This window comes from Dermochelys coriacea, chromosome 6 (assembly GCF_009764565.3).
Source record: "Dermochelys coriacea isolate rDerCor1 chromosome 6, rDerCor1.pri.v4, whole genome shotgun sequence".
Lineage (NCBI taxonomy): Eukaryota > Metazoa > Chordata > Testudines > Dermochelyidae > Dermochelys > Dermochelys coriacea.
This window is the reverse complement of record NC_050073.1, coordinates 8,716,151-8,727,802: the sequence shown is the minus strand read 5'-3', so window position 1 is coordinate 8,727,802 and position 11,652 is coordinate 8,716,151. Positions and strand designations below refer to the sequence as shown.

The 11,652-nt window shown below is 43.3% G+C and overlaps 1 protein-coding gene across 1 annotated transcript; it reads left to right on the top strand.

Annotated features, from left to right (window-relative positions):
* The first annotated feature begins 5,426 nt into the window (after positions 1 to 5,426).
* LOC119856909 (olfactory receptor 4S2-like) lies at positions 5,427 to 7,429 on the top strand. The gene is given in 5 exon segments (XM_043516268.1): positions 5,427 to 5,475; positions 6,502 to 6,767; positions 6,769 to 7,075; positions 7,078 to 7,272; positions 7,275 to 7,429. Coding segments are annotated over 5 exon segments (972 nt in total).
* Positions 7,430 to 11,652: the final 4,223 nt, after the last annotated feature.

Here is an 11,652-nt window from a genome sequence, read left to right as displayed (position 1 = left end):
CTGGAGGCATGTAGGTAAGTACAGCAGTCAGTAGGTTTCCGTAGGTTACTTATTTGCACTATAGTGTCCAGGAAGTGGATCTCTTGTATGGACTGGTCCAGGCTGAGGTTGATGCAGGGGGTGGAAATTGTTGAAATCCAGGTGGGATTCTTCAAGGGCCTTCTTCCCATGAGTCCATATGATGATGTCATCAATGTAGCGCAAGTAGAGGAGGAGCGCTGGGGATGAGAGCTGAGGAAGCATTTTTCTAGGTCAGCCATAAAAATGTTGGCATACTGTGGGGCCATGCAGGTACCCATTGCAGTGCCACTGACTTGAAGGAATAAGTTGTCCCCAAATCTGAAATGGTTGTAGGTAAGGACAAAGTCACCACAAAATGACAAAAAGAAAAGGAGTACTTGTGGCACCTTAGACTAACAAATTTATTAGAGCATAAGCTTTCGTGAGCTACAGCTCACTTCATCGGATGCATCCGATGAAGCGAGCTGTAGCTCACGAAAGCTTATGCTCTAATAAATGTGTTGGTCTCTAAGGTGCCACAAGTACTCCTTTTCTTTTTGCGAATACAGACTAACACGGCTGCTACTCTGAAACCTCACAAAATGACAGTGCATTGAGAGTGTTTGGAGTAAGATGGCTGATTTCACCAGCAAATCAGTGGTTTGAATTTAGCCAGGGACCAAAGGTTATTACTAACTGATGTCTGTTCACTTTTCTGTATGAACGGTATTGGTGGTCTCAGTTCACTTCCTGCTGGACATAAATGAATATTTCCTAATTTAAAATTAAACAATGACATTTTTCAAAGCCTCATGGAATGATGAGCTATTGAATCCTACACCCATATGTGCAGATGCAGTAATTGCATACATCAGTACCAATGTGTAAATGCAATTATCTGATCTGAGCATTTATGCATGCAAAAGAAATTCAGTACATTGAACTTGTGTATGTAGTATGAATGGCTCACACCCTTCAAGCGGCTTGACAATAGAGGCCTACACTATATCATGTTTAGTGAAATATTATTGATGAAGATGGGAATTCTCAATGCTCCTTTCTTTATACTGACTTCTTCACTAGATGGAAGCAGGCCTACTGCTAGCCACAGAGTGGGGAAGGCAATAAATAGATCCATAATAAGAGGAATGCTCTTCCTCAAGGATATTTTGAATATTTCCTATGGCTTAGAAGATTTTAAAATATTTTGGAACAAAAAGGCCAAAAAAGTATGGGCCGGATCTAAAGCTCATGTAAATCAAAGGAGCTAGTTTGACTTCAATGGAATCATGCTAGTTTATACCAGCTGGAAATCAGGCCCATTGTTTTCTATGGAGCTCTATTGATTTACCCCAGCTGGGTCTCTGCCCCATTGACTTCCATGTAGGAAAGCTGATTGACACCAGCTGGGGATCTGGTTCTTCTCCTTTAGAATTCTGTACTAGGGTCAGTTGTCAGGGTGAGAAATTACATTCTGTAAAAAGCTAATAAGTGCACCCCAAATCCAAGCACTCTTCTATGTCCCATTAAGTGCACATGGAAACACGCACTCCTTGGCCATGGCTGACCCTGGGCATCCCTCGAAGGGGCCTCTCTATCATGCGTGGGGGCAGCAGAACAGGTAGCATAGCCCTAGCCTGTATAAATCTTTCTGCCTAATCTCTGCTGAGCCAAGAGGGGATGATCTGTATCCCTCTCACCTCTTGCTACCCACTCCTTATCCTCTCCCCTTCTGTGAATCCCAGCCCTTGAAGTATGCAGAGAAAGGGGAAACAATGCAGCAAAGACAGCTGAACACCTTCTATAAGGGAAGGGTGGGATGCTTCTTCCGTGAATTTTGGGGGTATGATTTGGCCTCTGTTATTTCTTGTTCATATAGTCCAAACGATCCCCCCCCCCCCAAACATTGTCATAGAGAACTTGGTTTCTTGCTCCAAAGACCATTGATATCATTGGGAATCTTTCCACTGACTTGACTGAATACTACACCTGTGCATGAGATGTTTGAACTCATAGGATACTTATATGTTTGAAAATTGACTCTCCTAAAAAAAAATTAGAGGGGCAGATCTTGAAGCTACATCAATGTGGAAGGCTGGCCCAGTGGCTAGACCACTTGCTGGTGACACAGAAAAGTTGGATTTGATTTTGTGCGCTATCAGATACCCTGTGTGATCGTAAACAAATCACTATGCTAAAGTACACTTAGGAACCTTTATTGCACACAATCAGCTGCTACATGGACCAACGAATGGATAACACATTAGTGCTCTTTAAAAATCACACTCCTGTACGTTCTCATTACCCCATTGTGGAGACAAGCACTAAGTCTCCATGCTTCAGTGCCTCTCTTTTATAAAAGGGAGTTGATATCACTTCACTACTTCCTGGGGTATGTTAGGATAAGCAAATTAAAAATTGTGAGGTATTCAGATAGAATCATAGAATATCAGGGTTGGAAGGGACCTCAGTCCCTCATCTAGTCCAACCCCCTGCTCAAAGCAGGACCAATCCCCAATTAAATCATTCCAGCCAGCGCTTTGTCAAGCCTGACCTTAAAAACCTCAAAGGAAGGAGATTCTACCACCTCCCTAGGTAACCCATTCCAGTGCTTCACCACCCTCCTAGTGAAAGTTTTTCCTCGTATCCAACTTAAACCTCCCCCACTGCAACTTGAGACCATTACTCCTCATTCTGTCATCTACTACCACTGAGAACAATCTAGATCCATCCTCTTTGGAACCCCCTTTCAGGTAATTGAAAGCAGCTATCAAATCTCCCCTCATTCTTTTCTGCAGTCTAAACAATCCAAGTTCCCTCAGCCTCTCCTCATAAGTCATGTGTTCCAGTCCCCTAATCATTTTTGTTGCCCTCTGCTGGACTCTTTCCAATTTTTCCACATCCTTCTGCCCAAAACTGGACAAAATACTCCAGATGAGGCCTCACCATTGTCGAATAGAGGGGAACAATCACATCCCTCGATCTGCTGGCAATGCCCCTATGTATACAGCCCAAAATGCCGTTAGCCTTTTTGGCAACAAGGGCACATTATTGACTGATATCCAGCTTTTCGTCCCCTGTAACCCCTAGGTCCTTTTCTGCAGAACTGCTGCCGAGCCATTCAGTCCCTAGTCTGTAGCGGTGCATGGGATTCTTCCGTCCTAAGTGCAGGACTCTGCACTTGTCCTTGTTGAACCTCATCAGATTTCTTTTGGCCCAATCCTCCAATTTGTCTAGGTCACTCTGGACCCTATCCCTACCCTCCAGCATATCTACCACTCCAGTTTAGTGTCAGCTGCAAACTTCTGAGGGTGCAATCCACACCATCCTCCAGATCATTTATGAAGATATTGAACAAGACTGGCCCCAGGACCAACCCTTGGGGCACTCCGCTTGATACTGGCTGCTAACTAGATAGGGAGCCATTGATCACTATCTGTTGAGCCTGACAATCTAGCCAGCTTTCTATCCCCCTTATAGTCCATTCATCCAGCCCATACTTCTTTAACTTGCTGGCAAGAATACTGTGGGAGACCGTGTCAAAAGCTTTGCTCAAGTCAAGGAACAACACATCCACTGCTTTCCCCTCATCCACAGAGCCAGTTATCTGGTCATAGAAGGCAATTAGATTAGTCAGGCATGACTTGCCCTTGGTGAATCCATGCTGACTGTTCCTGATCACTTTCCTCTCCTCTAAGTGCTTCAGAATTGATTCCTTGAGAACCTGCTCCATGATTTTTCCAGGGACTGAGGTGAGGCTGACTTGCCTGTAGTTCCCCGGATTCTCCTCCTTCCCTTTTTTTAAAGATGGGCACTACATTAGCCTTTTTCCAGTCATCCGGGACTTCCCCCGATCGCCATGAGTTTTCAAAAATAATGGCCAATGGCTCTGCAATCACATCCGCCAACTCCTTTAGCACTCTTGGATGCAGCGAATCCGGCCCCATGGACTTGTGCTCGTCCAGCTTTTCTAAATAGTCCCGAACCACTTCTTTCTCCACAGAGGGCTGTTCACCTTCTCCCCATGCTGTGCTGCCCAGTGCAGTAGTCTGGGAGCTGACCTTGTTCATGAAGACAGAGGCAAAAAAAGCATTGAGTACATTAGCTTTTTCCACATCCTCTCTCACTAGGTTGCCTCCCTCATTCAGTAATGGGCCCACACTTTCCTTGACTTTCTTCTTTGTTGTTAACATACCTGAAGAAACCTTTGCTACTCTTAACATCTCTTGCTAGCTGCAACTCCAGATGTGATTTGGCCTTCCTGATTTCACTCCTGCATGCCTGAGTAATATTTTTATACTCTTCCCTGGTCATTTGTCCAATCTTCCACTTCTTGTAAGCTGCTTTTTCGTGTTTAAGATCAGCAAGGATTTCACTGTTAAGTCAAGCTGGTCGCCTGTCATATTTAATATTCTTTCTACACATCAGGATGGTTTTGTTCCTGTAACCTCAATAAGGATTCTTTAAAATACAGCCATCTCTCCTTGACTCCTTTTCCCCCTCATTAAGAAAAGCAGTACTTGTGGCACCTTAGTCTAACAAATTAGCTCATGAAAGGTTATGCTCAAATAAATTTGTTAGTCTCTAAGGTGCCACAAGTACTTTTTTTTTTTTTTTTGTGGATACAGACTACCACGGCTGCTACTCTGAAACCTTCCCCCCTCACATTATTCTCCCAGGGGTTCCTGCCCAGAAAAGCAGACTTTGACTCCCTCAGGAAACTGATGAAGTCCAGGGTCCATATTCTGCTGCTCTCCTTTCTTTCTTGTGTAAGGATCCTGAACTCTACCATCTCATAGTCACTGCCTCCCAGGTTCCCATCCACTTTCACTTCCCCTACTAATTTTTCCTGGTTTGTGAGCAGCAAGTCAAGAAGAGCTCTGCCCCTAGGAAATTGCACCAGGAAATTGTCCCCTACATTTTCTAAAAACTTCCTGGATTGTCTGTGCACTGCTGTATTGCTCTCCCAGCAGATATCAGAGTGATTGAAGTCTCCCATGAGAACCAGGGCCTGCAATCTAGCAACTTACATTAATTGCCAGAAAACCGCCTCCACCTCATCTCCCTGGTCTATAGCAGACTCCCACCACGACATCACCCTTGTTGCTCACACTTCTAAACCTAATCCAGAGACTCTCAGGTTTTTCTACACTTTCATAGCAGAGCTCTGAGCTGTCATACTGCTCCCTTACATACAGTGCAACTCCCCCACCTTTTCTGTCCTGCCTGTCCTTCCTGAACAGTTTATATCCACCCATGACAGTACTCCAGTCATGTGAGTTATCCCACCAAGTCTCTGTTGTTCCAATCACATCATAATTCCTTGACTGTGCCAGGACTTCCAGTTCTCCCTGCTTGTTTCCCAGGCTTCTTGCATTTGTGTATAGGCACTTAAGGTAAGTCACTGATTGTCCTGCTTTCTCAGTATGAGGCAGGAGCCCTTCTCTCTTGCACTCCTGCTCGTGCTTCCTCCAGGTATCCCACTTACCTCAGGGCTTTGATCCTCTTCCCTTGGTGAACCTAGTTTAAAGCCCTCCTCACTAGGTTAGCCAGCCTACTTGCAAAGTTGGTCTTGCCTCTCTTCCCTCACTTAGCTCCCATGATTGTAGTACGATAGATAGATGGATACTAATTTACAGGAGCTGAGATTCTGGGCCAGAAACCTTATGAAAATGTCAGAAATATGTTACCTTGCCAGAACCTTAGCGATCAAAACCAGCCCAGTCAAACTACTTTAGATGTATCCCAGTCGTGCTAAAAAGTCAACTCTAGCATGATGGGTAGACTGAGAACTGAGAAGGTCTTTTTGAAGAACATTCAAGGGTCTGGAGCTTACAAAATTTATTTTGCAATGTTAATGATGGAATTTCACTCTTTTTATTCTGATCTATAAAAAGAGCCAAGTGCAGCCTTTAGGTGCCTGCACATAAATAATAAAATCATATTAATCAAAAATTGAAACAAATGAAATTTCCGTTTCAAATAAGTGCCCCATAAAATACATTATTAAAGAGCTGACCGAGCAAAGAGTGTCCCTAGACATGACTCAATAATATTTTTTTGTCTGTAATGCAATAAGCTCTGAAAACCACATTCAATCAATTACAAAATTTCAGGGAATTGGCTAGGCACAAATGGATACTATTCACTTGATTTGGGTGAAAATCAGGAAACCCTGATTTTCACAAAACGATCCTTTGGCCACTCACGGGTGAAGCAATGATTTTTAGGGTGAGTGGGCCTCTCATCAAATTCTAACCACTCGCCCACATCCCCACACCATACAAACACCTTGACACATCAATCTGGTCAGAATCCTACTGACTTTGGTGAAAATTGAACAGCCTGATTTTAGTGGAAAGAAATTGATTGCTTGTTTAGAAAATCTGGACCTTACCTTCACCTTGGTCAATATCTACCTCTTAGGTAATAAAGCTTGATATAATTCCTTTATTTTGGCAGGTAAATTAGCTCTATATCACTCGGCTACCACCTAACCAGAGCACATAGCGAATATAAACAATGTGACTGAATTTGTCTTCTCGGGCCTCTCCCAGAATCAGAAGCTGCAGAAAATGTGTTTTGTGCTGTTTTTATGCTTCTATATAACCATCATTCTTGGAAACCTCATTGTTCTCACTATAGTTAGCAGTCAGCATCTGAACTCACTCATGTATTTCTTCCTGAGTTACCTGTCCTTCGTAGACATCTGCTACTCTTCTGTCACAGCTCCCAAAATGATTGAAGACTTCCTTGCTGAGGGGGGGGGAAAAAATGATCTCCTTCACTAGCTGCATAGCACAGCTGTTTGGAGTCCATTTCTTTGGTTGCACTGAGATCTTCATCCTCACGGTGATGGCCTACGATTGCTACATTGCAATCTGCAAACCCCTCCAATACACAACCATCATGACTAGACACATGTATGGCCAGATGATGGTGGCTTCATGGGTAGGGGGCTTTGTGCATTCCATGGTACAGACTCTAACCATCCAGTTACCTTTCTGTGGGCTCAATGAGATCGACCATTATTTCTGTGATGTTCACCCTTTGCTACAACTGGCTTGTGCTGATACCTTGTTGGCATCATAGTTATTGCCAATAGTGGGATGATTGCTTTGGGCTGTTTCCTTCTCTTGGTTATATCCTACATTGTGATCTTAATCTCCTTGCGGACACATTCTTCTGAAGGGCGTCATAAAGCTCTCGCCACCTGCAGCTCCCATATTGCTGTAGTGATTTTGTTTTTTGGACCTACATCCAACCTTCTAGCCACTTGTCAGAGGACAAGGTGGTTGCTGTATTCTACACCATTATCACCCCCATGCTGAATCTTCTGATCTACACACTGAGAAATGATGAGGTGAAAGGTGCTATGAGAAAATTATGGAGCAGAAAAGTGATGTCAGATGGGAAATCAAAAGGGTGAAATGCAGAATTATGTTGTACAAACCAGGAGGAAAATGATATTTGAGAGATTTTAAAGAAATATCTGTCTTGCTTTCAGTTCATCAGTGAAAATTCCCCTTGTTTTCCCATGAATACAGACAAACCTCTTTCAGCAACTGCACTGATTCTATTTTAATGTTCATATTGGTAAGATTATTCAGACACTAAACTTCTAATTAATAAACAATGGACACCCTGGGAATCATTCTGTGATGGTGAACATTCAGAACACTCAAACACTAACCACATTTTACTTAGATTGTAAGCTCTTTGGAGCAGTGGCTGTCTTTGTTCTGTGTCTGTACAGCACCTTTGAAATTGGGGCTCTGGCCCATGGCGGGGCTGGTAGGTGCTACCACTATACAAATAAAGAATAGAATGATAAAATGAAACTAGGAAAAGCATAGTTCAAGTACACCATCTAGTCAGCCACAATTCTGTCCTCTCCACCTCAACTTCTTGATAGAATGTTTGTTTTTTCTCTATACATATATACTAATTCATTCCACCCAGTGGAAAACCAACAGCTGACATAGAATCATGGAAGATTAGATGGCCTCCTGAGGTCTCTTCCAAACCTAGTCTAACCCCCTGCTCAAAGCAGGACCACCACCAACTAAATCATCCCAGACAGGGCTTTGTCAAGCTGGGCCTTAAAAACTTCTAAGAATGGAGATTCCACCACCTTCCTGGGTAACCCGTTCCACTGCTTCCTCACCTGTCAAATAAAATAGTGTTTCCCTGGTGGTTTAGTGATTAGGCTTCAGCACTCTCACCGCTGCAACCCGGGTTCAATTCACAGTCAGGGAACATTGATTTTTTTTTTTGAGGGGGGAGGGATAGCTTAGTGGTTTGAGCATTGGCCTGCTAAACCCAGGGTTGAGCTCAATCCTTGAGGGGGCCATTTAGGGATCTGGGGCAAAAATTGGGGATTGGTCCTGCTTTGAGCAGGGGATTGGAAAAGATGACCTCCTGAGGTCCCTTCCAACCCTAATAATCTATGATAATATGCAACCTAGACCTCAGACCCTTGTTCTGTCATCTGAGAACAGCCTAGTTCCATCCTGTTTGGAACCCCCCTTCAGGCAGTTGAAGGTTGCTATCAAATCCCGTCACTCTTTTCTGCAGACTAAATAAACCCAATTCCTTGAGCTTCTCCTCATAAGTCATGTGTCCCAGCCTCCTAATCACTTTTGTTGCCCTCCACTGGACTCTCTCCAATTTGTCCACATCCTTTCTGTACTGGGGGCCCCAGAACTGGACCCAATACTCCAGATGTGGCCTCATCAGTGCCAAATAGAGGGAAATAATCCCTTCCCTCCATCTGCTAGCAATGCTTCTACTAGTGCAGCCCAGAATGCTGTTAGCCTTCTTGGCAACAAGGGCACACTGACTCATATCCAGCTTCTCGTCCACTGTAATCTCAGGTCTTTTTCTGCCGAACTGCTGCTTAGCCAGTCGGTCCCCAGCCTGTAGCAATGCATGGAATTCTTCCATCCTTGCTTGATAAATATACCATTTTATATTGTATTCTGTTGTAAAGCCATGATGATTTTAAAAGAGAATGAAACTAACAGATATTAATTGAGATTTTCAGCACAAAAGGGAAGCAGCCATCTTTCTTGAAAGTAGGCTGGCTTCAATCCCCTTGGAATGAAAGGGAGGCAGTGGCCATTACTAGGGGCAACCTCATTGCCATCTGCAAAGGCTGTGGAGCAGTGCTGGCCCTCTTAACTGAGGCAACCTGTAGTTTCAGTCCTATTGAGAAAAATGGAGCACGGGGGCAATTTTGGGGAAAAAAAAAGTTTGAAACTTTACCAGTAAGAACTGCCATACTGGATCAGACCTATGGTCCATCTATCCCAGTATTCTGTCTTCCAACAGTGGCCAATGCCAGGTACTTCAGAGGGAATGAACAGAACAGGTAATCAAGTGATCCATTCCCAGCTTCTGGCAAACAGAGAGTAGGGATACTGTTCCTGCTCACCTTGGCTAATAGTTATTGATGTACCTATTCTCCATTCTTTTTTTAACTCTGTTATAGTCTTGGCCTTCACAACATCCTTAGGCAAACAGTTCCACAGGTTGACTGTGTGTTGTATGAAGAAATCCTTCTTTTCTTTATTTTAAACCAGCTGCCTATTTTCTTTTGGTGGCCCCTAATTCTTATATTATGAGCAGTAAACACCACTACTTTATTTATTTTATGCACACCAGTCATGATTCATAGACCTCTATCATATTTTCCCCCCTTAGGCATGTGTTTCCCAAACTGAAAAGTTCCAGTCTTATTATTCTCCTCATATGGAAGATGTTCCATACCTCTAACAATTTTTGTTGCCCCTTTCTGTATCTTTTCCAATTCCGATACATCTTTTTTGAGATGGTGTGACCACATCTGCATGCAGTATTAGAGATATGGGTGTACCATGGATTTATATAGAGGCAATATGTTGTTTTCTATCTTTCCTAATTTCCAACATTCTATAGCTTTTTTTTTTTTTTTTGACTGCCAGTGCACATTGAGTGGATGTTTTTCAAACAACTAGCCACAGTAACTCCAAGATCTTTCTTGAGTGGCAAGAGCTAATCTAGATGCCACCATTTTGTATACATAGTTGGGATTATGTTTTCCAATGTGCATTGCTTTGTATTATCAAAATTGAATATCATCTGCTATTTTGTTGCCCAGTCACCCAGTTTTGTGAGATCTCTTTGTAACTTTTCACAGTCAGTTTTGGAATTTTTCTATCATCTGCAAATTTTGCCACGTCACTTGCCACCCACTCCTTTTTTCAGATCATTTATGAATCTGTTGAACAACACTGATCCCAGTACAGATCCTTGGAGGATTCCACTATTTATCTCTCTCGATTGTGAAAACTGACCATTTATTCCTAAATTTAATTGCTTTTTTTAACCAGTTCTGATATGAGAGGACTATCCCTCTTATTCCATGATTTTTTACTTTGCTTTTGAGCCTTTGGTGTGGGATCCTGTCAAAGGCTTTCTAAAAATTCAAGTACACTGTATCAACTGGATCATCCTTATCCACCTGCCTGTTGACTACTTCAAAAAATTCTAATCATAGAATCATAGACTATCAGGGTTGGAAGGGACCTCAGGAGGTCATCTAGTTCAAGCCCCTGCTCAAAGCAGGACCAATCCCCAACTAAATCATCCCAGACAGGGCTTGGTCAAGCCTGACATTAAAAACTTCTAAGGAAGGAGATTCCACTACCTCCCTTGGCATTGCAGTGTTTCACCACCCTCCTAGTGAAAAGGTTTTTCCTAATATCCAACCTAAACCTCCCCCACTGTAACTTGAGACCATTACTCCTTGTTCTGTCGTCTGCTACCACTGAGAACAGTCTAGATCCATCCTCTTTGGAACCCCCTTTCAGGTAGTTGAAAGCAGCTATCAAATCCCCCCTCATTCTTCTCTTCTGCAGACTAAACAATCCCAGTTCCCTCAGCCTCTCCTCATAAGTCATGTGTTCCAGTCCCCTAATCATTTTTGTTGCCCTCCGCTGGACTCTTTCCAATTTTTCCACATCCTTCTTGTATTGTGGGGCCCAAAACTGGACACAGTACTCCAGATGAGGCCTCACCAATGTTGACTAGAGGGGAACGATCACGTCCCTTGATCTGCTGGCAATGCCCCTACTTATACATCCTAAAATGCCATTGGCCTTCTTGGCAACAAGGGCACACTATTGACTCATATCCAGCTTCTTGTCCACTGTAACTCCTAGGTCCTTTTCTGCAGAACTGCTGTCGAGCCATTCGGTCCCTAGTCTGTAGCGGTGCATGGGATTCTTCCGTCCTAAGTGCAGGATTCTGCTCTTGTCCTTGTTGAACCTCATCAGATTTTTTTTTTTTTTTTTTTTGGCCCAATCCTCTAATTTGTCTAGGGTCCTCTGTATCCTATTCCTACTGTCCAGCCTATGTACCTCTCCTCCCAGTTTAGTGTCATCTGCAAACTTGCTCAGGGTACAATCCATGCCATCCTCCAGATCATTTATGAAGATATTGAACAAAACCGGCCCCAGGACCGACCCTTGGGGCACTCTACTTGATACTGGCTGCCAACTAGACATGGAGCCATTGATCACTACCTGTTGAGCCCAACAATCTAGCCAACTTTCTATCCCCTTATAGTCCATTCATTCACCCCATACTTCTTTAACTTGCTGGCAAGAA